The 26,176-nt window shown below is 40.0% G+C and overlaps 1 protein-coding gene across 2 annotated transcripts in view; it reads left to right on the forward strand.

Annotated features, from left to right (window-relative positions):
- LOC125326638 (glutamyl aminopeptidase) overlaps positions 1-16,809 on the forward strand; it is a 35,439-nt gene extending 18,630 nt beyond the window's left edge. For both annotated transcript variants that reach the window (XM_048305098.1, XM_048305099.1), the window contains 13 exons: positions 2,568-2,633; positions 4,026-4,091; positions 5,395-5,546; positions 8,537-8,616; positions 10,268-10,395; positions 10,514-10,569; positions 11,394-11,544; positions 12,313-12,386; positions 12,488-12,589; positions 12,699-12,869; positions 14,653-14,793; positions 15,582-15,660; positions 15,908-16,809. In XM_048305098.1, coding sequence (XP_048161055.1) covers positions 2,568-2,633; positions 4,026-4,091; positions 5,395-5,546; positions 8,537-8,616; positions 10,268-10,395; positions 10,514-10,569; positions 11,394-11,544; positions 12,313-12,386; positions 12,488-12,589; positions 12,699-12,869; positions 14,653-14,793; positions 15,582-15,660; positions 15,908-16,048 — 1,407 coding nt within the window. In that variant the 3' untranslated portion in view covers positions 16,049-16,809. The remainder of the gene's footprint in view (positions 1-2,567; positions 2,634-4,025; positions 4,092-5,394; positions 5,547-8,536; positions 8,617-10,267; positions 10,396-10,513; positions 10,570-11,393; positions 11,545-12,312; positions 12,387-12,487; positions 12,590-12,698; positions 12,870-14,652; positions 14,794-15,581; positions 15,661-15,907) is intronic.
- Positions 16,810-26,176: the final 9,367 nt, after the last annotated feature.

Here is a 26,176-nt window from a genome sequence, read left to right on the forward strand (position 1 = left end):
ACTTTTATTAGCTAGACTTTATCCATCCATTTCCATCAGTTTTCTGTTTTCAATTGTTAAATCCTCTATCCAACAATACGAGCAGTATTTATTGCATCATAAATGCCTCACAGTCAAATCATAAACCATGTAAAAACCTGCATTGTGTAACACTGTTTTTAAATCAAACTAACAAAAGTCATGAAATATACAGAGCTAAATCAAGTACTCTGGATCAAAATGTATTTTAGTGGTGAGCTAAGCGAGAGACATACTTTTGCAGGGTCTGAAAAACAATGGAGAAAAAAAAATCCTAGCTTTTACTCATCTCTTTGTGCCCAGATAATTGCTACATGAACTCATTTTTTTAAGGGAAAACACTTGAGGACTTGTGCATTGTTTGGGAACAGTTTGCTTGGGATATAATTTGGCTTGGGTTATAATTTGGCTTGAAAGAGAAAGTCTTTGCGTAGATTTAGCTCAAATTACTGTTGGTATTTATATATAAGTGCGTGACAAAATTAACTTGTTTCTTTTTGGCTTTATTTTGGCTTCTCTTTTGCATTTTTCTTATAAAAACAATCTTCTCATGATAATATTCATCACTAAACAAATAAAGCATGATTTGGAATGCTCTCTGTTAGTCTTACCAGAACAACCAGAGGGCTTATACAATCCTAAAACTCTAATGAATTGCCTAAGGGTCTATGGAGTCATTGCAGCATATTTTGTAAGAGATCCTGTAACTGCTGTGTGATTGGTAGGGCATTACATGCCTAGGAAAGCTCTACTAGAGCAGAGCTGGTGAGTAAACAATTAATGTATATAATTGTTTTAATCTGCTTTTAAAAAGTATTTGCATTTCATCTCTTTCTCTTTAATCCTCTGTCTTAATTTGAAAGGTTTTATTAAAGTAGCAGTGATACTTTTTGTCTTAAATAAGTTCTGTTAGAAATTTTCTCTTGGACCCCCACATTTTTTGAACTTCCCAGCTACAGAAGTTTAGGATTCATGTTCCACATTTCTGCCACAAACAAATCTCGTCATGTACGTGGCAATTGCTATGAAATTATGTGGGTGTTGATAAAAGAATCCCCCCTATACCCCTCTCAGAGAACGTCAGCTATTCAAATTAAGGTCACTTTCCTGAGCCTCCCCAAGTAGCTGTAAGAAAAGAAAGTTATTAAAATACTGGCATTCCTATAATCAGTGATTTTTGTTAGGATGAGTTTTTCTCAAACAAAGTCCATCACGGACTACAGAGGAATGACAAGAGTAGGGGGAGAGACTGAAAAACAATAGTAGAAGGTGCAAGTGACTAACTATACATTACAATTTAAAGCAAGAGAATTCTCCACTGTCACCAAATGCATGTATAAGTGTGTATTTCTACTTTGGCTTTTAATATAAATGGGAGGGGATGGTTTATGTGAAGTGATACCAGATAAGAAATGGCTGATAGACAAAGCTGAGGAACTGAGGTTCCCTCGTGCATACATGTGGCTGCATGATCACCACTGAACATAAGCAGCCTTATGACTACCACTAATGGGTATCTGTTCTAAATATTACTGAATTGCATTTGAACATATTCCATGGCAAATATATCAGATTTCTGTATCAGAAAACAGTCATCTGCTGACCACCTTGACTCTCCAACAATAGCCTGGAAAGCAGTTTGAGGCATATCTGTTCAAACAGTCCCTCTGCCATGACTCATCCAGTCATTATTCTCAGACACATAAATAGAGGAAACAGGATTTACTGAGAATTCAGATAACATTCTTGTTTTCATGGGACAACTGGATTTTTAAACCTTCATAGCATTAGGCTCTCAACTGCCTCTTGATTTAGTTCAGAAAATGAAAACATGCTAATCCTAAAATCATATTTTGAATCTTAGATTGAGTTTGCACTGCTTCTTTTTTTTTCTTCATCATTTTGTGCACACTCTGTTCTTTGTTGCACATGGCTCTTCTACTTCTCTCTCCCATCATTCTTTTCTTTCTTTCTTCTTTTGAAGTCTTAATTGTTTGGTTTTTTTCTGTGACAGCCAAGTAACTTCTCTGATCCCAGTTCTACCCTGCTTCAGAGGCCAGAGCTCTTACACCAGTGCTCAGCAAATCTCATTCCTTGAGATGGCATTGTAAAGCCCCAGACTTGTAGCAATTTTAGAGTTCCTTTCCTGTTGTGTGGTCAGCTGAAGTCACTGCCTCTCTCAGGCTGTTCCCCTAACAGGAGTAGTCCTCAGCTGCCTTCACCCCTGTCCTGTTCAACACGAAACAGGGAGCCCTGCTCACACAAACTGGTAGAGTGGCAGGATAGTAACCTGCAGCAGCAGGGCTCAGGAGCTGAACACAGAAACAAGTGTCTGATCACAACTAAAGACTGATTCTCACGCCCAGATTTAAGCTCCACCAGATAGGCATGCCATCCCACAAAGGAATTAGAAGAAACACTTCCTTAGTCTGATGAATGGTATCAATTTTTGCCTTACAAAATATTATTCACATGTTGCTTTTTAGATGAACAGAAATCAGTGTTAGAGCAGTGTGGGTTGACCTTCTCCCCTTTCCCTTTGTCCTCAGGGTGCATCGATCCTCAGAATGATTCGAGACTGGATTACACCAGACGTCTTCCAGAAAGGCTGTCAGGTAAAGGTGGCACCAAAACCCACCAGAACTACAGCCCATCTTCATGTGACAGTAGCAAAACCATTATTCAAAAAGTGAATATCAGAGATCCTGGTATTGGTAGCAAAAGTACTTAGTGCATTTCAGTATTGAGTGGACAACATGGAGGTGAAGAAGTTCCATGCTCCCACAGAAGCAGGAATGTGAACTGCATTAAGATTTGATAGCAGGACAGTGAGGACCTAAATTCCTGACAGCTTTTAGTGGCAAAAACCTCCTCCACCCCACTGTTATCCTGTTGTCAGCTGGGATCCCCTCATTCCACTGTAAAGTGTGTTTGCAGCTTCCTATTGCCAGGATCCTCCAACTCAGCCTGCTATGTAGGGACACTCTGAGAGGCATAAGCTCATTTGTTCCCTGATGCAGAGACACCCAGCCTTAGAAAGTCAAGGTAATAGGGAGAAGAAAAGGGACATATATTGCACAGTTCATAGTCCTTTCTTGTGGAGGAAAAACATGGTTCTACAAAATTACAGAAAGACAAAATGGAAGAAAGGAGGCCTCCCAGAAGGAGAACGATTGTCTGTCCTTTCCTCTGAACTGACATTGGTTACAAGAGTTGCAGTGAAGGCTTACCACATTTGTTCTTATTTCCCTCCCTCATGAAGAGCACATTTATGGGCTGCTACAAGACAGTTGTATTTTCCTGTACTTTCCCTTCCATATATTCAATCAGAACAGTTACCCGAGATGGGAAAATACAGCCACATCGACCCCAAGAGCCTAACCCTTCCCTTGTGCTCAGAGCCTTCAAGAGCACTAACGTAGGCAGCTGTGGCCAACAGCGAAACAAACAGCACCATCTACTGACTGAACATCACCAGGAGCAGGTGACAGGGGAGGAAAACACCCGCCAAGCAGCCAGGGAAGACGCAGGATGGGAATAAGGTTTAGGCATTGCAAACTCTTTGCTGAACACCATTACTCCTTGTAACAGTCGTTTTGATCAAGACTTAGAGGTTACTATGAGTCCACAGGTAGTGAAATTTCATTAAGTATCTTCTTCCTGCTAAACAACCTCTTAGATTAGTCAGAAATTTGCAACAGGGTATAGTGGTGTCCATTCAAACAAAACACAAAGAACTCTTCAAGTACAAATTTATTTCATACTAACAAGTCACTCTGGGAAAGGCTGACTTTTGGTGTTATGGGATGCACTGGACAGCAAAAGAACTTCGTCAGCTGAATGCTGATCTGTTTCATCTCCCACTCACAATGCTACCGCCCACGTGTGGATACCTTGTGCAACTGAGACGTGCTCTCTGTAACCCTGTAAAACTGGGTATGTGTATTGTTTTCATAGGCAAAGAAGAGACACTGGTAGTATTTTCACAGTCTTCCATCTCTCTCTAGGCATATTTGAAGAAACATCATTTCCAGAATGCCAAGACACAACAATTTTGGGAAGCTCTGGAAGAGGTATGTTTTGCATCCACCCAAACCCTTGCTAAAAAATGTTTCATATCTCTCACCCACTGATTTCAGTTTCTCAAACTTTTTATATTCTGTAGCTCTTCTGTCAATGAGAGATCACAAGCTAGGCAGCTTCCCAGTATATTCCAATATCTCTTATTTCTAGCAAATATATATTATTTTCTCTTTTTTTTTTTTTTTTTTTTTTTTTTTTTTTTTTTTGGCATGAGACTGTGGGAGTGAAAAAGGAAACAAGAAAGGAGGTCTTGCTAACAAATAGCCTGCTACTGAAACAGTCCCCCACAACTCAAACTCATTTCGTGTGTGAAAATACCTCTCATCCACCATACACAGGCACCCTGTTCTCTTTCTTCTCTCTCCAGATTCAGGTGTTTGAAAGCTCTCAGAAGTATCAATTCCCAAGTAATTTTTGTGCTTATCTCCCTCTCTAGCTTCTGAGTCCAAGTGGGGTCATCATCTGTGCCATCATTTTCTGATCTTTCCTTGAGGCTGGACTATTTTTTTCCATCTATCTCATTATCCCCAAAAGTCCACCTGCATACTGCCAGGTTCTTCCCTGATATTATTTCCTTTTCTTCCAACCCTGTGGACACTCACACAGCCTAAATTGTGCTTTTGTGTCTCTTTTTTAGTTCCTGTCTTCCCCTTGGTTTCAGACTTCTTGCTCAGCAGACCTTCCTACTTTTTCTCTTTAGTCTTCTGCATCTTCACATCATCTACCTCATCTGGAGAAGGAAACACTGCAGGTGACCCTAGCTCACTTCTCTCACAGGTGGCATCCTGGGGAGGTAGTGACAGCTTTCTCCAGCTCCAGTTCCTAGGACAGATGTTCATGGTTCACAGAACAAATCAAATTTTACATTGGTGCAGCTGCTGGTGGTTATTACTGACTTCCTTCACACTCAAAACAGGACACACTGCAAGGAGGCTTCTGGCTTTGAAAAATCTCCCTGTGTCCTTTCTGTCCTGTTCAGTTTTTCTGTCAGAAAAAAATAGAGAGATCTTAGAGCATGCAAGGGACTTCAAAGGTTCCTCAGTATTTCTTGTCCATATTACTGGCCAGTCACCTGCCTACATATTTCTCATTTCTTCTGTTGGTGCCCAAGTTTCCAACTCATTTCTTTCTTCAATAACAGGTGCTATAAAAGGATTTAGTGGAGGAATTTTTGTTCTGAACCAGCTCTTTCCTCTGCCCCTTTCTGCTCTTCTTTTTCTTGATACCAGAGATACTTTTTTCCTCTTAGGACTGAATTTCCATTTTCACTGCAACCTGTTCCATCATTCATAGGCAAGTAATAAGCCTGTGAAGGAAGTCATGGACACATGGACTAGGCAGATGGGCTACCCTGTTTTGGAGATGGGAAGTAATTCAGTATTCACACAGAAACGTTTTCTTTTGGATCCCAATGCAAATGCTTCTCATCCTCCTTCTGATCTTGGGTAAGTTCCTACTGCAAATGTCGATTCAAACCAGGTAGAAATACTGTACATTTACCCTCTTCATCTCACATACGCATAGGTAGTATTTTACTCATTCTTGCTAAACTTATTCTCAGCTTTTTTTTTTTTTTTAAGGAAGCCAGGAGGAAGTTAGACACAAATATTGCAAATTTAAAACAACATCAGCCCTTTGTCTCAGGGTTTCTTTCTCTAACAGAGTAGAATAAAATTGGACAGGATCTCTCAGGAAACCTGATTTCCACACACAGTTCAGATTGTTGGAAGTCATCTGTTGCATCACCGCAAATTATAGTCTCTCAGACTAAGAAAACTGCCACAAAATTGTCCAGAAATCAGAAACTGTGATCCAAGTATTTTATACCACACTAGTTTATTCCTTTCCTATATGGCCTAGGATCTATAACATATCACAGGGTCTTCACATACAATACAGGGTCTTCTCTGCATGTCTTAAAACCATGAGTTACTGGGAATGTATAAATGTCATTAATCCTCATCACGAACTATTTTTTCCCTGTTTTACTTAGGATCATATTGCTTAATTTTAACCGTTTAGAAGATAGTTATCCAGGCAAAGTAAGCCATCTTGGGCTGTTATGTGGCCTGTTTAAGGCAGGTGGGATACTGTATTGGAGCATATTTGTTAAGTAACAGGTGACTAACCTGAAGGGAAATGAACTTTACCTGTGGGTTGGTGGAACTGCACAGAAAAATGGCTTGGCTGCACCATGGCATTAACCAGCTGATTAACTTTTCAGACCTGCTATTCTGCAATTTCTTAGCCAGCCCCAATTCTGAGGCAGTACAACTTTGCTAACTTTTCAGTGAAAGAGATTCCAATTAACCCATATTAAGAAGGTTTTGCTCCTTGAACTGGACCAATAACTTAATCAGTAAAACTTGCCAGTATAAACCACAACTAAATCAACCCAAATGCATTTTTTTCATTAACTTCTACTAGCTCTTTTAATACAAAGGGCAAGAAAGAGCAGGGAGAAAATGAAGAAAGAAGAAAACAGTTGTGACCACTCTATTTCCCTCTGATTAAAAAGAAAAAAAAAATGAGCAATGAGAAGGCTCAGCTATCGGTAGTTTTGAATAGGCATCAAAAGAATTGGAATTAGATAACTACCCGTGTATTTGCAACATTACATTTCTCCCAACCTAAGCAGAAAATTTCACAGACAAAAAGTACAGCACTGTGCCATCTGAAGGATGGAGTTACAAACTATTTAGGCAAAATTACTTCTTTGTGTTAAAAAATTTGCTTTATTGTACTATGTGCTGAGGTAGCAGACTCAAGGATCCTACTTTTTAGTGACTTCAGTTTTTACAGTACATTGACACTTGTCATTTCCTGAGTAGAAATCCCACTGTTCCTACCTTAATCTGTCAAGAAGCTGAGCTGTGTACTGTCCCTGCCATTGCTAAAGCAAAAGGAGAATTTGTTTCTGAACATTTAGTTTTTATAAATTACTCAAAAATAAGATGTCATAATATGTATTATAATGCTGATATTATCTATCCTGGGACACACTTACTCCCTTGCCCAGAAGTCAATTCACTGAACATCAATATCTCCTCTTTTGATTTAAGCAGTGAAACCTCCAGGTCTTGTGTATGCTTTATTCTCTGAATAGTCTCCTGAGCTGCTGGCTTGTTCCAAGTTTGTTTGGCTTTAAGGAGTCCTCTCCTGCATGCCAGCACTCCAAAGAAATGGAAGTTCAAAAACCTGTGCTCCTAAAGTAGTGCTGCTGGGCAAATGTGCAGCTGCAGCATAGTGCATTAGGAACACATACTCAGTATGCATGGTTAACAGGACACAGCTATTGTATCTTATGCTCAGGAGGAGTAATTATGAATGGAATCTCAGGAACATGAAAACGAAATAAAATCAACCTCATTAAATGCATTTACAAAAACAAGTAAAAAAAAATCCCAAACAAAAACCAAAACATATATGGTTTTGCTCTTGGGAAACACAATGCCTCTCTAAATTCCATCGTAGTAAGCTCCATAAGAGAACTAATAAAACTAGAAGTGTATAAATCTGTTAAGATATTTTGTTTAGGAGATACAAAACAACAAATCTTTCTTCCTGGAGGTAGGAGGAGATACCATAACCTCAATTTTTTTTATTTTCTGGAAGTTAATGAACATTCACTTAACCCAGGGTTATAAAGATGACTCCTATTTTCCCATAGCACTTGTCACCAAGGGAGAATCCCCCTGGGATGAACTATAATGTACTACTATGGAACAGAAGCTGACTGTTAAAAAGGGCTTAATAATTTTAGCAGCCCTATGCAGGTGGCTGACATAATGCTCACAGCATGCTCTGCTGTCCCACTTCCCTGATAGCCTAGTCACAGTCTTGGTCAGGCTGTGCCGTGGCTCCATTCCTGCCCAAACTTCTCAGCTTTGTCCTGGGCACGCCCTGGACTGAAGAATCTGCACCTGCCCAATAACGTATACAAGGAGCTGAAGAGCAAGAGGTAAGGTTGTATTTGGCTCCCAGTGTTTTATAATGAAGGAATTAGAGTTGTCTTGGAGAGGAAAAACAGGCTGGAAAAGGCAAGAGGTCCTATTAACTGTATCACAGTGGTTGTTTAAACTCTCGCATTTTTTCAGTCTGTAAAAAATTTTTGTAATACTTAACACTTATTTCAAGTCAGCATTGCAAAAGATTAACTAGTGTCAGCACAAAGCCCTAGACACATCAACATTAACACTGACACCAATTATTCACATATAATCATCTTTTACTAAATTAATTGCTTTGTATTCTGCTAGATTATTGCCTGACATAATTTATTAAATGTATATGTACATAAGCACACAGTTGGCTTCATAAAACAAGATGCAAGCATTGAAACAAACAAACAAACAAACAAAGACATAATGGAGGGGGGTTTGTACCATTTGGTTTCAGATGTCATTTGATTTTCTTTCCCATTAAATAATTTCAGTTATAAATGGAATATACCAGTCAAATGGAGGCTTGGGGATTCATCAGGTTATACTTTCTACAACGCATCAAATTCTACAGGTAAATGTCTTCCTCTCTTTTAAGGATAATGAATGGATAAAACTTTTCAATATACCTTACAAGAAATAGAACACAGAATGAACTTTCATACTTTCCAGTTTTCAGATCTGGGAGCTAGCACACAGCTTGGCTGTACTGAAGTTACTAGTAATTTCAGTGATAAGATTACTATTTCCCCTATACAAACATTATGTCAATTTAGGCTCAGTTTCAGCATAGTGCTTAAGCATCTGTTTAAATACAGTCCTATTCAAGCAAACATCTATGCATACTCTTATCTATAATGTGCTAAAATAAATTTGGCTTAGACATGGCTGTTGTCCAGTCCAAGAAAAGAGGTGAAGTGGGAGGCTGATGAAGGCTTCTGTGGCATGGTAAACTGGCAATTTGAGTTCAATTAAAGAAAAAGAATCAGAAATGATTAATCACCTTTTCTAATGCTGATTTCAGAACTGAGAAAATTCCTAATGGGTTTTTTGATCATTATTCTATTATGCAGTCAAATCTGAATTTCTTGTTCTACACCTCCAGTAGACAAAAATGTGGGGAAAAATTACTGACCTTTTTCAGATTTTAAGTTACATCCCATTAAACTTGAGATATATTACAATCACCCCATCTTTTCTTGTACTTGTTTGTTACTTATTTAAAATGTAATTTGTCTTTTGTTCTGGGTTGATTTTTTTTACCTGGTTGCTTTTAGTATTCATGCAAAAGCAAACAAAAAACATCTTATGTCATGATACAATTCAGAAGTTAACACAAACACATTTTCTTTCTCTGATTTCCACATGACCTTAGGGTGGGCGGCAAGGGGCTATTAACTTCACAAAGCCTGCAAAGTCTTGATTAGGTGCTTAGTTCTACATCCACAAAATTTCTATCTTGCAGGGCAAACAGCAACTGCAGGGAAAAATGCCTTTAGAAATACTTTGTATGCATCATCCAAACAGAAATGTGCTTTTAATTACAGCCACCCTCAAACCACAAGATTGAAGACCACTGTTTTCAATGGGAAATAGAAAAATTTTCATAAGTAGCATCACCAACTGGACCAGGCCAAGCTTCTGAGAAAGGAACATTTTTCAAGTATTCATTTTAAATGGGAAAATCCTTAAACATGAATGCTTGAATAAAGTCTCGGCCTATTTTGCAAATCCTTTATCAATAGCTACAAAAATAGAATCAAAGAAGGACAGAAAAGTTAAAGTTAGTTGAAACAAACTGAAGAATGAAACTAATGGACGATAAAATATGAGAACTTTAATAGTGCACATGAGGATGAAAAACCTTTAAAAAATATATTTGCAAGAACTGCTTCTTTGCAATTTTTACTTCTTACAATGACACTAAATCTCAGCATCCTCACCCTACTCACAATGATCTCCGTTTTAAGTTTAACAAACTAGCTTGCCCAAGTAATTAGCACAATTCATTGTTCTAAGACAAGTGCTGGCATTAATCAAAATCTACAAAAACTCATCTTTACTCAGAGCCATTTAGAAATAAATAATGAAATAAATAAAATTAAGGTTTGGATCTTATTTTGATATCCATTAAAACCAAATAATACTTTTGGAGTCAAGGAATCTCCAGTGAGTTCCATGTCATATAAGGCGCACAAACCAATCACTGTTTGTTTGTTTTGTAGGAATTACAATACCAGCTTCTCCTGATACTTTTCTGAACGTTAATCCAGACCACATTGGATTCTTTCGGGTGAATTATGATAGTCAAAACTGGGCCAGGTTAAGCACTCTTCTGCTCCAAAACCACGAAGTAAGTGGCATAATGTCTAACCTGTCTGGTGGGTCTCTTATAAGAGGTCTGTAGAGGCAGGGGTTTTTCTGCAAATAATCTGTACATCCTTGATCCTTCTTTTCCTCTTTTCACACAGAGTTTTTCAGTTGCTGATCGTGCAGGGATTTTGGATGACGCTTTTTCTTTAGCAAGGTAAACTATTTTCCTGCAGAGATTTCAACACAAGTTTTTCACTTTCTGTTGCCTAATAATTAGTGTTCATGCAACCCAGGTGGTTGAAAGAAATTACCTGAATTTGGTACGAGCCTTAATTCTTTGTTGCTTTATCTTGTCCTCCAAAAGAGGTGCATTTAAGTATGCATTGGCAACTTGCATTACCAATGCAATCAAGAGAAATGCTCCCTTTCAGTACCATGGCAAGAAAAAAAGCCGGCTTTAATTGCACAGGTCTTAGAAAGGGGTGTTTTCTCTACATAATTAACAATAATAGTAGCACTCCAGAAGAAGTTAGGTATCCAGAAAAGTAGAGGCATGCCTATAATGCATACTAAGGCATTGGGTAGCTCCCACCTCAGCTGCTTTCTCTAGAAACTTGATTGGGAACTTCTGGATCTTGTGCCCAGCCATGCTGACAGATAATTTTAGGTGATCTGTAACAGCCTCTAAGTCTCCTTAGCCTTTCAGAATGTCTCCAACCAGCAAGTCCTTTCTTTTTTATAGTATTAATGTAGTCAGTTAAGGGCTGCCCACTTCTAGGCACACTGGGCTGGCTGCACAATATGAACAGGATTCTCACAACAGCACAATAGTGCATGCCTACAAGTAGGCATAGACCAACAGTGATCCTTGGTTATCTCTTTGGAAAACACCTTCCAAGTTACATTCCAGACTACTTTCTCCCTCACAAACTTTACTATTTCAGGCCTTCTAAAATAAATAGTAAATCTAATATCTTTGAAGAAGCAAGTTCTTCAAATTCATTAAAATAACAGAAATTATGTTTTCTCCTTCCACAGACCTGGACTTGTGAATTACTCTGTTCCCCTGGAGCTCACAAAATACCTAAGAAACGAAACAGAGTATTTACCTTGGCATACAGCTATATCAGCTGTAACTTACCTCGCAAACATGCTCGAAGATGATACAAATGTCTATTCCCTGTTTCAGGTGATGAAGCAAAATAAAAGCCAATCCAGCTTGGGACCACTGAATCTGATAGTTCAGAATCTTTAACAAGAATAATACTGAAGTTAAAGTGATTTTCAGTGCTGCTGAACTATTAATATTTACTTTTCATTACTGTTATCTTAAAAAAAAAAAAAAACAAACCACTAAACACTGTTTAGTAGTGATATCTGAATTACCTGGATTCTGCATTCAGGACCATGCACCTGGAGAAAAGAAATTATGCCTAATTATTCTTATAATCTGTCACCATAAGGCATGTTACAGACATTTATTAGTAAAGGCTGTCCTGCATTCAATAAAGAAGTATTTATAGGGCAGCAAAATCTCTGATACCTGTCCTCAGCACCAAGGATGGCTATATTTCTATGTGGCAGTGAGCAGGTTTGTTAGTTGACCTAAAATACTGAACGTGATTTAATGGTCACTAAAGTAAGTATGTCCTGAACTCTCTATCATCTCTAGCAGTTGGGGCAGTGTGTCCTTGCTGTACCCCAGCCTTCATCTGGCAGCACACACAAGGTTGGAGAGAAGCAGGTTGGCTTTGTTCTATCTGCACATCAGTATTGCAAGCACTCAGACTTGGCATGCTCTTGGGATCTGGAAAGATTGTGTGTGTGCCTGTTCATATTACTTTTCATTGAAGAGATGCTAGTTCTGGGAAAAAATTAAGGAGAATAAACTATAAAATTAAATATATTATTATTTAAAGAAATCTACACAAGTAACAACACCCTTTTTCTACCTCAGGGATATTTTCGCAATCTGGTAAAACCAATTGTGGATCAACTGCGCTGGGAGGATACTGGAAGCCATTTACAGAGGTGGGACAATCTTTATTTTTTCCATCTCACGTTATTGATGCATTCAAAGAATAGTTAGCAATAGGAAGATATCTCTCTCCCTCCTTCTCTCTCTTTCCAAGGCTTCTTCGTGCATCTGTTCTAGACTTTGCCTGCAGTATGGGTGACCCAGAAGCTTTGAACAACGCCTCTCAACTCTTCAATAGATGGTTACAGGGAGAAACGTGAGTGCTCACATCTTTTGTGGTTTGTGAATAACACAGCATGTAACTGGGTCACTGATCTCAAGTAGGAAAGGGGGAAGAATATTTAAGTACTCTTTTTTTATTTTAGTATTGCTGCAAATCTCCGACTCATAGTATATCGCTATGGGATGCAGAACTCAGGCAATGAGACATCATGGAATTACATGTTCAAGAAATACCAAGAAACTTCATTAGCTCAAGAAAAAGAAAAGCTGCTATATGGCCTGGCATCAGTGAGGAACATCACCCTTTTGGATAGGTGATTTAAACACACATAGATCTCTCTTTTCCTACAGAAGCAGCTGGTCACTGTTTGCTCATTCCCCACTTCCTCTCTTCTGTGCTGTCATTTTGGTCAGATTACAGCATGAGGTATGCAACACATTTTCAAGACCAGTTATCAAACATGCCCCTTTGAGATTGTACCACAGCGGGTAAAAAGCCTTGTTCTTTTAGTGGAAAGATATTGAAGACATGGTAGTTGCTGCACACAATCAACAACCTTCAGCTCTTCCAACAGTGCATTTACCCTGTGCAATTTTAGTTGCTTAATAGTTAAGCATCAGGAGTAAATTAGTCATCCATTTCCTCTTTAATCAGTGAAGGGAGGCCGAACCTACAAAGCACTGCTTATCCCAGACCAGGAAAGGGGCTTAAAATTGATGGAAAGAATTGCTTTTGGGTGTTGTCAGTCACTCTCCATTGGCTCCAGTTTGATTAGCCTAGATGTCTACCTTCCACATAGCTAAAATTAGGCAAACAACCTTGAGCAACAGTTATTAACAGTCCTGTGAAGGCATCCATGTGAACTTGCAAATGCTCCCTGTGTTGCTGTGCAGAAGTACTCAAGCTAGAAGCAAAAATGTTGAATTCATGCTGCTATGGCAATGATCAGGAGTCTGGATACTGCCCCAGACTGGTCCAGCTGTCAGATTGGTCAAGTATCTCACCAGCTCTGCATAAGTGCACCAGCTACTTTAAGCTTACTTGATAACTTTGCATGTTGTTGTATCATGTAGCAGACATGCAAGCAAACATCTACACCAGGGCCATTCACCACTCTATTGGAGCCCTATCTAAATATCATAACATGGAGCAGTCTCTGCTTGAAAGAGTTCCAAGTTTAAAGGAGGTGAACCAAGGAAGTATAGGAGATTCAGGAAGAGTAAATATAGAAGTTAGAATAATTGAAATAATGGTAGGAAGCAGCTGCATTCCTAAATTCTTGTGACCACAACAGCCATAATCTAAAGCCACTAAAGAACAAGTGGCATTAATCAATGACATGATTAAGACATTATTAGAATTAATTAGCTAGATCAGCCTATATTTGCAGAAAATAAAAAATCCTTCCTAAAGCAGGGAAAGGTTGTCTTTCAATTTACTATTAAAATAACAAGCAAGGAGGAAAGAGCAAACAGATTGAAAAAAAATGTCCATTACCTATAGAAAAAAAAAAAAAGACAATCTTTAATCCCAACACAGAACAGCTTGAAAGGGTGTTCTTCTGCAGCTGGTGCTGTGAATCCATGACCATGCTACTCATCTCCCTGCAAACATGTGTGCTTCGTCCTGTCAGTCAAAACCATCTGTGCCATAACTGGAAGTATAACTGCAGCAGTTGCAGGCATGCTGTGCCCAAATGAATTTTAATTTTGTATGGATAAAAGTTTCCAAACAAGCAGCACAGATGTCAATGTGAGCAAGCCACCTGTGCTATTCATGATCCCTGTAAGATCTTTCTTTAAAGTCTGGATTACTACTTTTTTTGGTGCTTGGCTGAACTATTAACTGATCCAATCTTGTTTTCTCTACTTCATTAAAATATAGGAATAATAATGGGGTTTGGCTATTTTCAAGTAGAGACATAAACCCTACCTATTTTCCTAAAGAGATTCCTAACTAAGATTTCTTTCAACACATTTATCTCTTGACACAGTTATGTTTTAGGTCTGTGTTCTTTACCTTTAAAATGCTGTAGGAAAAAAATAATATTCCAGTTTGGAAATGGCTCTCATTGATTCTTATGGCATTTCCCTTAGGTATCTGAAATATATTTACAACACCAGCCTCATCAAAAGCCAAGATGTGTTCACAGTCCTGAGATACATCTCATATAACATCTATGGGAAAACAATGGCCTGGGACTGGATACGACTGAACTGGGAGTACTTAGTTAACAGGTACTCCAATGAACTCGTTGGAAACCACATCCACCTGTAAATCTTGTTACATGCCATGCTTTTCTGTGTTTTCATTATACAGCTATAATTACTGGCCTTTGCAAAATGAAAACTGAAAGCTTATTCAACACAATTACATCCATTTGCTGTGGAAAAAGTACTTTATTGCTAACCTGAAAACCATTCTTTCCCTAAATGATCACTACCAGTAAATGGTGATCAAGTAGAGAAAGTTTACCAAGGCCATAGAAATCTGGTTATTGCATGGAAATTAGTGAATCAAGTCTCCACTCTTGCGACTGATTTCATAACAAGAAGACAGAGTATAGAATTGGTTTTTTTTTTATTTTATTCTAATGGTAACAGCAAGCAGCAGACATACAGTGGCAGTAATAGCAAACCTTTTAGCTTTGCTCCTCACTATTGGAGTGACTTCTCTCTCCTTCCATCTCCTTTCTAAGTGCTTGGTGAGGGCACAGAAGGAAAGCACACCTGCAAGCCTAGAGCTGTGAACTGGACAGTTTTTGTATTGCCAAACAGCAATATTCCTAATTTCCAGCTTGAGACAATCAGTAATTACTTAAAAAAAATTATTCCACCATAAGAGGTCACTCCATTAGTAAACATATTTAAGAACAGCTCAGATATTATGTAGGGGTGCTATTTTTCAACTATTTTTTAAAATACTGAAATTTGAGTGTATCTGCTATATTGTAACACAATTAGAAGTTTAAGTTTCAGATAATTACGCTTTTGCATCAAACATCATTATTAAATTGTTTTTCTAGATTCACTATAAATGACAGAACCCTTGGTCGAATAGTAACTATTACCCAAACCTACAACACTGAACTCCAGCTTTGGCAGGTATGGTGACATCAATTCTCTTGGGTTTAAGTCAATATATTTAACGATCTTCTGGCCAGGAAATTTTTTTTTTTGTCTTCTAAATGCATAAAGCAGCAGCAGTTAACTGTAAAACTATTCCAGTGCTACTAGCATGATCTTATAGATCTCTCCCAGCCAAATTTACCCTTGACTGTGTCTTTGTAAAAAGCCACTTGCCCGATAGCAGCATTATTTACTTCACATCAATTATTCTTCTCTTTTCCAGATGGAAAATTTCTTTGAAAAATATCCTAATGCTGGGGCAGGAGAATTGCCCAGGAGTCAGTCACTGGAGCAAGTGAAGAGCAACATTGAATGGCTAAAAGAAAACAAGGAGGAAATACAAACATGGCTGAAAGCACAGTAAGGCTTCAAAGTCTTACTTTGTGAAAAAGATCAGGCACTCAGATCTTCAAAGATGTTTAGCAATGTGGATTTCTCACCTAGGTATCTTAGAGGACCAAGACCTAACATTTTTTTCTACAAACACTCAGGAGACCACTGCCAGAGCAATGTTTGTGTAATTGCTTAGCAGGAATAGCTTTATATGTTGAGAGCTGAATTTGCCTGAACAAACAGGACAAGGATTTAAAGTCACTCAAGGCAGAAGTGATGGCAGAACTGGAGTGAGTCCTCGCTGATCACTCTGGTCTCACTCCTTATGCACACCATTCTGAAAAGCTACTTCTTGGTTCGCACAGAAGTATATCTAGTACACTCAGGGATTCCTTTCCAAGTGCACCTCATAGGAGCTTTCTCCTGAAGGAAAGGGAATTAAACAGTAATTTTAACATTGTCTGAAGATCATCCCCTATATTTATAGCTGTAAAAATTCTACATCTGGGATTTAGGTTTGCTTTTTGATACTACAGAAAGGCCAGTTAAGCTTTCCTCTCAATTGATTTTTGAAGTTTAACTACCAGTACACAAGGGATCAATATTATCAACTTCTTTTTCAATGTTATTAGTTGGGATTCTGTAGCTTAGGGTAGGGGTTGTCTTGGTTATTTTTGTCTTATTTCTAAATCTTTTCCAAAAAAAAAAGTTCTTGTGGCAGCCAATACGACAAAAAAGACAAGCTTTACTTACTGTTTGTTTGCTTATAGAAAAATAAAATGTAAAAGTCTACCTGAAATCTCAGTCTCTTTCTCATGAAATGATGAAACTTCCTGGAGTATAGAAAAACAGCTGTTACATAGCTCAGCTGTGCTGTACATAATAGCCTCAGTGACTTCTGAGGGGGGAAAAATCTATTAACTCCTCTGAGAAAACACAGAAAAAATGGCAACTGCACCCAGAGGGATCAGATGAGTCTCACTGCTGCAATTCAGTCTATTGCAGGAATACAGACAGCAAAGAAAGAATTCTCAGTCCCAAATCCCTCTGCCCTCGTGATGCTGGAGAAAGCATCGGGCCTACTCTGCCCGCCTCTCCCAAGCTGGAAGCTGGGGGGCTTTGGAGCTTCCAGATTTCCATGTGCTGTGTCCTGACATGGCATGAGCAGCAAATGTGAGCACCTTCTCACTGGTCTCCTGAGCAGAGGCCATAACCAGCTAGAACCAGTGTCTGCCCAGATGTCCTGGGAGCAGGATCACAGAGCACCTCAGAGTAGGTAGCCCTGTGAGATTTCATGCACAGCTGTCAGGAAACTCTGCAGTTGGATCAGAGGACAGAAGCATGGAAAAGCACTTCTCTTACCTTCATCCTGCAATGCTATTCAGAGGGAAGAGGAGATGACTCTAAGGTACAGAAATTTCGTACAGACTATGTGCCCGACTCTGGGCCTCGATACAGCAGAGAGGACTCCAGAACAACTTATGTAGTCCCAGATGGAAACACTTTACCCCACTTCCACACTTCATTCAAAGCTGGTACTGTTTTGGCCCTCTCTCTAGACGCCTAAATAGCCGTGACAAGACCAGACAAATCCAGTGACAAAGTCAGTTGTCCTGTTGTACTGCTTTTGGCTGGGATAGAGTTAATTTTTTTCACAGTCGCTGGTGTGGGCTATGTTTTTTATTTGTGCTGGAAACTGTGTTGATAAAACAGGGATGTTTTCATTACTGCTGAGCAGTGCTTACACAGTGTCAGGGCCTTTTCTGCCTCTCACACCACCCCACCAGCAAGCAAACTGAGTGTGCACAAACTGGGAGGGGACACAGCTGAGACAGCTGATCCCAACTCACCCAAGAGATATTCCATACCATACTGCATCATGCTCAGTATATGGAGCTGGGTGAGGGAGAAGAAGGAAGGGAGGGAGGGATGTTCAGAGTGATGGCCATTTGTGTTTGCAAGTAACCATTACATGTGATGGAGCCCTGCTTTCATAGAGATGGCTGAACACCATACCAGCTCATCAGAAGTGGTGAAGGAATTCCTTGTTTTGCTTTACTTGCATCCACAGCTTTTACTTTAATTATTAAACTATCTCAACCCATGAGTTTTCTTGGTTTTACATGCTCAGTTCTCTCCCCTATCCCACCAAGAGAGAGTGAGTGAGTAGCTGTGTGAGGCTGAGATGCCAGCTGGGGTTAAAACATAAGAACTGTCAAAGGAAAATGTCTGCAAACAAAACATGGCAGGATTTTGCCTAACAGGGGTTACAACTTGCTACAGACACCAGCTGCTCTTCAAGGTGAGGAGGTGACAAAGAGCCAGGCAATTTCTTCCGGTTTTTCTTGTTGCTCAGATTCACACACAGAGGACAGTGAAAGTGAAGCAGCTGCCCACACCCAAAACTACCAGCAGCACATGGTAGTCTTGTCTTTGGGCAGCTGCCAACTCAGTACAACATATGACAACTCGCCTTCACTATTTTACACTTTTGATGAACTGAAGGAGTAGAAGCCAAACAAAAACTCTCTTGGTTTCAAGGTCACAAACAGGTTTGGTAGCATCACACAGTAATGCTATCAGCACATTGTATCACTGAGACCATCAACAGCACAAATTTCTGTGCACTGTCAGTATGTTTTGATTGAAGGTTTTCAACTTCAGCTGGCCATGTTGTGCAACACTGCAAAACCAATATGAAGATGTTCAGGCACACAGCTCAGTCGTTTTCCCTTTCCAAGATGATTTAATGAAATTTTGGCAAAAAAGAACTGATTTTATTATTCATACATTTCTAACACAAGTCACTGTAGAAAGAGAAGTATGACTATTATGGGAATGGTACAAGATTAAGAAGTTACTTTAAGATATTTTTATCCCTTGTTACATGTAGCCCCTACTACCATCAAGTGGGACCAGGCCGGCCAACGTTGTCAGCTACAGTAGTAGGCTTTCATCAAGGAAAACATAGGAAATAATGAAGATTTTCTATGATGCTGGAAAGCTACAGTGAAAGCAGCCTTCATCCAAATCACACAGACAATACCACTGTTTCAGACAAGACACATATTGGTAGCATTGTGTATCCCTGTAGTAGAAAGAATAAAAAAGCTTAGTCAGAGACAGAGAACAGAAACATACCACTGAAGCACAGAGAGAAAGAGAAGCCAAGGACAAGCCTGAACTACTGAGCTCATGATCCTGGGTGAATGAGGGAGACAGGAGATTTAAAGAGTGAACCAAGCAATTGCCACCTGTCATTTGATTCTCATTCTGTTCAGGAAGTTGTGATCAAGTGCAGCTTTTGTGCCTGAGCCACACTGGATCAGAGAGAGTTTTGACTAGTGCTTGGATACTTTTGATGTTACAGAAAGGTTAGCTGGATTTCTACACTGATCTTAAGTGGGTAGAGGAGCATGGAAGTAAGTCCAAAAGCCCCAGAAGGCAGCTGCTTTTATGATAGGGTAAAGGTTCTGTCAATTTTAAATAATGTTCTCTAGATTATGCGGTGCTCCTTCTACCTTTATATGGCTCATGGAGAATGTACTGTATGGCATGTGCCTCTTTCAGTCTGTTTGTCCGAGAAGGATAACAAATCTGCTACATGCTAAATCTTTCAGTCAGGAACTAGTGCATTTATAAATGGTCTGTGATAAGCTTAAGAATGCCAATTTGAAACTGAATCCAAAGAAATGTGAACTGTTTTAAAAAGAGATAATTTTCCCTTGGTCATTCGATCAGCAAGGAAGGAATTTCTACTGATAAAGCCGAGTGAGGCAGTGCAGAGCCAGCTGGCCCCTTAGATCCACACAGCTTTTTGAGGCTCTGCAGTTCCTATTGTACCACACCAAAAGCTATTGCACGCAGTGAGGCAGAGAAATGTCTTGAGTAATCGAAGTGCAATGTGGTGGAGTTAGAGGGGCCACTTACAACTTTTGCAGTGTTGCCTTACACCAGCTCTGCAAATCTATCTCATATCAGCTACAGCGGTGCGTCCTACAGAGCCTGAGCCCATGGGTCCCAGGAGGCTGTCAGCCTGATAGGCACATGAAAATGCTTTATCTTGATAACTCAGGTAAAGAAACAACTGAAGACATTGTCTTACTGCACAGAGCAAAAAAATGAACAGCACCAATGGGAACACCAAGGCGTCTACAATTCCCCAACTGAGCCAGTTTCTAAACCAGCAGTTAGGATCACTATGAGTATGCAGGCATAAAAAAAAGACCCCCACCTTACACATAAGGTATGTCTGTTGAAATAGAATGTGACTGGGAAGTATCCCTCCAGTCCTCTCACAGTAACCAGTGCCATTTCTTGGCATTTTGTGTGATGGCATCTTCCAGCAGCTTTTGGGACTCAAGGTGAGAGGGAAAAAACTAGCCTGTGCTGGGCACAGGAAAGCCTAGATAAGCAGGGTCTGAAGGATAGGACCTTATCCTCTTGTTAGCAACAATGATACCATACTGCCAGATTAAAACTTTGTCTTGTGTTATATGTATCCAGTTATGAAAATTAGTCAAACAAGGTTGAGTTTGCTTTCCCAAGTGTTTGCACAGAATCCAGTTGACCCAGAGGTATTCCATTAGAAGTCAGTTGTCCTGGAGGTATTTCAACTTCACATCCACACCTATGGCAGTTGAATGTATGCCTGTATGTGGAAAACTGATACAGAAAGATATAGGTATATGAGACTAAGGAAATATTCTCTAACTCACAGGGACTACAGTGATTCACAAGGCTGCCCAGATACCTGAATTTTTCCAAGATGTGCTTCAGAAAAAAAACCCTACAAATATATTTATAAAGCATCTGAAACGTATATGGTTCAGGTAAGTCTGAGAATTTCTGGCTTCCCCATGTACATTCTGAAGAGTCATGAGGGAAGAGAAAATCCTGAAAATATGACCACAGGATAATATCTAAGAAATACCATTAGTAAGTAGCACTCGCTAGTTGTTTCAGTAATCCGTCACTTGCAGAAAACCTTTCCATATCAACCCTCCCTTCCTCACAAATTGATGTCCAGAGACTGATACCAAGCTGACATCTGCTTGCTGATGGCTTAATGATGCTGAAACAACATGTATGGATGGTCTCAAGAACCAGGTAGTCAGGGAAAGGAAGACATTCAGGCATGAGAGAGGACTGGAGCCTAACTCTTCAAAAGGAAGGCTGGAGGTACATGGTCATTATTTTAGCAAAAAGCAAAAGTTAATTTGAAATAGATGTTGCAGTTATAAATGTTACATCCACCACACAATCTTCACCCAGCTTAAACCCTGAATGTTCATTTTCCTTTGGAGATGGATGAGATGGCCAGCTGAGTTCTAAATATCCTCCCCAATATTTTCTTTAACTGCTTGCAGTGAACAAGGGACTGGTCACTGATATGATTTCTTCCAAGGAGTGCAAGGCCAGATGTGGCTGATGAGGTTCTGCTGTTCCAGAGTTCCTATTCTGTTTTTCCTACTGTCAAATGCATTTGTATGCCACAGGTCAGCAAAGAAGCCTCTCCAACCAGGAACTGCAAACCGCTGAGCTACAGAGCTTATATCTGTAGCAGCTCTGCAACTTAGGGCTGGTTTTTATGTTTTTCTCAGAGGGATCCTGAAACCAAAAAACTGCAGGATGCACTCCAGAGGGTAGCTAACATAGCTGTTAGCCAGAGCAAAAGTTGCGGAATTTCATGCCAAAAAAGGCGTTAAGCTGTAGGTCAAGTTCTCATAAGCCAAAGGTGTTACTGTGGCAGCCTAAGAGAAAGATTTTCCAGGTGTCTGGTGGGCAGCCAAAAACTGATTGGATTCATTTATTTTAGCAAATAGTCACTTTCAGCAAACTGATATTATGGCCCACCCAGGTTCCTTAAGCAAATTCAGCTGGAGAAAACACTACGGACCTGAAGTTACATAAACCCTGATGAAAAGTCATCATCCCTGTTTTTTCCTTGGGCTGGAGCACTTGCAAAGAAAGCAAACAGATCAAGGCTCAGTTCTGCCTCCTCCAAAGAGATGCACATGAACTCTTCCACATGACTCTACTGGGCCTGGTCTTTCAAGTTTTCCCATGGTACTTAAATAATAGCCAGAATCAAAAGTAGTTAGTAACTTTCTAGTTTGTTTCTTCACATGAGCACGTGAGAACACTGGATTGCCAGACTTTTTTATTAGTATTTTATTACAGAGTATTTTTATCATTACTTTAAGTAAAGATGGATATCCTCAACAGAGGCTGCTAATAAGCTTAGATCTGTATCAATATGCCCTAAGTAATTAGAAATGTAGAGGAGTACCATTCCATAGTACAGTGGTTTGAGTAATAGCCTGAAAGGGCAGACTTGGTTTAAAATTCTCTCCAGCAGAAATAATAATTCATGAAGTCTTCCACTTTCCACACAAGATCTCCAGCTACTGCATGTAAGGGGCATTCCTCTCCTCCAGTGCTCTTGTAAATGCAACCTTTCTTTTACTCTACCACCTCAAGGACTCCAAACCAAAATGCTCAGTCCTGTGAAAGGCAATGCTTCTGTGTCAGGCAAGACAAGTTTTCTGCTGAGGAAATGAAAAGCTGAAGTCAAAACTTCATTCAAGCTGCACAGACACACTCTCCTTCTCCTAGTTCAGGAGAAAAAACAAAAAAAATGTGCTCCTCCAGTGAATGCCCCAAAATAACTTGGCTGTTCAGCTCCCTGGCCCAACTGCAACAGAGGAAAGACAAGCTCCAGGTATGAAAGACAACCAGTGCAAACTAGGAGGTGAACCAGAGCCAACTGCCCCCTCAGGTATCACCTTAACCACAAAGCAGCACACAGTTGAGCAATTTGAGAAGGGCTGATGCAAGCTGGGGCTGGTTTTAATGAATATTGAGTCAGTCACCAAGTATTACAAAAAAGAACAGCCAGCAGAGCCAACAACACATAGTTAACATTGAAGTGCCACAACCAAAGGCAAGGTCAGCCATGGCTAAAATCAGATTGTAGGAAGGGGAAATCAGGTACCACACCAAAGGCCACATCTTAGCTGGCACTAGCATGGCCCAGTCAGAAAGGCAGGGCTAGGCCTAAGAATGGCATTCATGCAAGCAAGGTGCTACACTAACACGCCAAGACGGCGCCTTCTGCTCTGCGCCCCGGACAGACCCTCCTCATATCCCCTACTCATGGCTGCAGATGCACAGCTAGGAGAAAACTGAGCAGAGCAAGAAAGGTTTCGGCATCTTTGCATTTTGAATGAATGGAGAACAATTCATTTGGCCAAAACTGCTCATTCTTCTCTAATGGATGGGTGGGTTTACTCAGGAAAAAGACATTTTTGGGGTACCTTCTGGCCTGCCCAGGTGAACTGGAAACAGTGCGCAGGACAGGGAAACAGAGAGGAAGTTAAATTACCAAAGCAAGCTGACACCCATGTCCTAGTGACACACACAGCTTGTGTTTTGTTTATTTAAACACACTTGGCTTAGGGATTAACAGTTCTGCAGAAAATATTTAAGAGTTCTTTGCAAAATATTGAAGGTATTTTTATTCTTTAGTCAGAACTCCTTGCATAGGAGATTAATGCAATCTGCCCAAGACAAATCAGGTGGGGAAAATTAGGGAGAGAAAAAAAGAAAGCTTCAGAAAACATATCAGTGAAGTATCATTAAGTTTTTACTATGTTATATATGTTATTCCAAAAACATATGTTAAAGCAAAACATAAATTTCCTACTATAATTAAGAGTTATTGCTCAAATACTTCTTAAAATTTAATACAAAAATTTCGATCTATTTTCTGTGTTCTCTAGAAAAACAATGAGTATTGATGGTCTGGGAAACATGGTTTGTCCTTGTATTGGGTTGTAATAGCTAGAGTGATTTTATGGTTAAACAAATCTTGAGCAATGGAAGTAAATAGGATAATAATGAAGATGCATCATGGAGATGAACTTATTTTCCTCTTAAAGAAAGAAAAAAAATCTATGGGAGATAGAGGACATGTAGTGATTTTCCCCAGTTTTACTTCTTCACAGTGTATTAAGAGCAGCCTCTAGTGACAGTTGGTAGCCATTACATTTAATTATACTGGCTTTAACGCAGCGTGAAGGAACAGAAACACCTCCTTGACTATTTAAAATTAATTATTATATAATAATATATAAATAGTATTTATATATTAAATATATTGGTAATCTATAAATATGTAATTGTTTATAACTATTTATAATTATAATTAATATATTTATATATTTATAATACATCGTCAAAAAATAAACAAACCAGCCCCAATACGGTCTTAGAGACCAGCCATTAGGCACACGGGGGCTTCTAAGTAACATGGCATAAAACTACTTAACCTAGAATAAATGGCAATCATTAAGGCTAAAATTTATAGGTATAAAAAAAATAACAACCAACCCACATATTAAGCTTCTGTGTTACTTCGTAAAGTTACATTTAACCATAGAATAGCCTGGGTTGGAAGAGACCTTAAAGATCATCTAGTTCAACCCCCTTGCTGCAGCCAGAGACACCTTCCACTAGACCAGGTTGCTCAAAGGCCCATCCAACGTGGCCTTGAACACCTGCAGAGATGGGGCACCCACAGCTTCTCTGGGCAGCCTGTGTCAGTGCCTCACCACCCTCACAATAGAGAATTTCTTCCTAATATCCAATCTAAAACCTACCCTCCTTCTGAATAAAGCCATCCCCCCTTGTCCTATCCCTACATGCCTTCACATAACGTTCCTCTCCAGCTCCCTGGTAGGCTCCCCTTAGGTACTGGAAGGTGCTATAAGGTCTCCCCAGAGCCTTCTCTTCTCCAGGCTGTACGACTCTTTCAGTCTGTCTTCACAGGTGAGGTTCTCCAGCCCTCTGAGCATCTTTGTGACCCCACTCCAGTTTTAGTCCAACAGTTCCATGCCCTTCTTATACTGGGGACCCCAGAGCTGAACCCAGTACTCCTGGTGAGGTCCTGTGAGAGCAGAGTAGAAGGGTAGAATCCCTTCTCTCACCCCACTGGCCACACTGCTTTGGATGCAATCCAGGACACCGTTTGGCTTTCTGGGCTGCAAACACACATTCTTGGGTCATGTTTAGCTTCTCATCCACCAACATCCCCAAGTCCTTCTCCTCAGGGCTGCTCTCAATCCATTCTCTGTTCAGCCTGTATTTGTGCTTGGGATTGCCCTGACCCAGGGCAGGACCCTGGCATTTGTCCTTGCTGAACTTCATGACACTTCATGACCCAAGACCACCTGTCAAGGTCCCACTGCATGACATCCTTTCCCCTCCAGTATGTTGACCACACCTCACAGCTTAGTGTTACTGGCAGACTGCCTGAGAGCGCATACAATCCCACTGTCCATGCTGCCAATGAAGATGTCAAACAGCGCTGGTCCCAATCCCAACCTCTGAGGAACGCCACTCATCATTAGAAATTGCTGAGAATGCAAGTTACATTTCAAAAAGCAGTGGGCACTGCCATGATGAACCAAAAGGCCAAACATTCAGAACACAAGACAGTCACAACGAGCTTGCACACACATCTGTATACAGAAGGTGTGCTGCATTCCGGCATGATGGCTATTTTACCTCAAGCAGTTGTTTGCAACTAGAAAAAAACCCTTCCTAGTAAAACCAGGCATGTGTCATTTGCAATCATAAATGCCCATAAACTCCCTAACATCATTCTGAGCTAGGTATTTTTTAGCTTTTTTCACCAATAGCAACTGAGACACTAGGAAGATATTTCATCTTCTTGCAAACTTGACCTTTTTGGACACGCGCGCGCACACACACACACACACTTGTGCTTTGAGGGATTGTGGAAACAAGCACCTGCCTGTGATCATGTGGGGTGCCTGTGCTCAGCAAACTGCTGAGGGGTCATGGCAGGACCCAAACAAGCTCTGGCTGCTTGAGGTGCGGCAGGGAATGGCAAAGCCAGTTCCTCCCAGAGGCAGTGTCCCCCCACAGTCCTGCCAGTAGCCCACAACAATGCCCTTAGCATTTCCAAAACAGGCTTGTGTTTGTTTTTTTAATCCACTGCTTTGGGAAGTCATATGTTCTTTTATTCCTCAATGAAAAGAGGTTAGGAAATACTTGTTTAAGAAGCCTGAGCACCTGCCTTTAAGTAATTTCTTCATTTACAGAAGGAGGACTCATTTACCACTGCTTGTGG

The sequence above is a fragment of the Corvus hawaiiensis genome, chromosome 5 (assembly GCF_020740725.1).
Source record: "Corvus hawaiiensis isolate bCorHaw1 chromosome 5, bCorHaw1.pri.cur, whole genome shotgun sequence".
Lineage (NCBI taxonomy): Eukaryota > Metazoa > Chordata > Aves > Passeriformes > Corvidae > Corvus > Corvus hawaiiensis.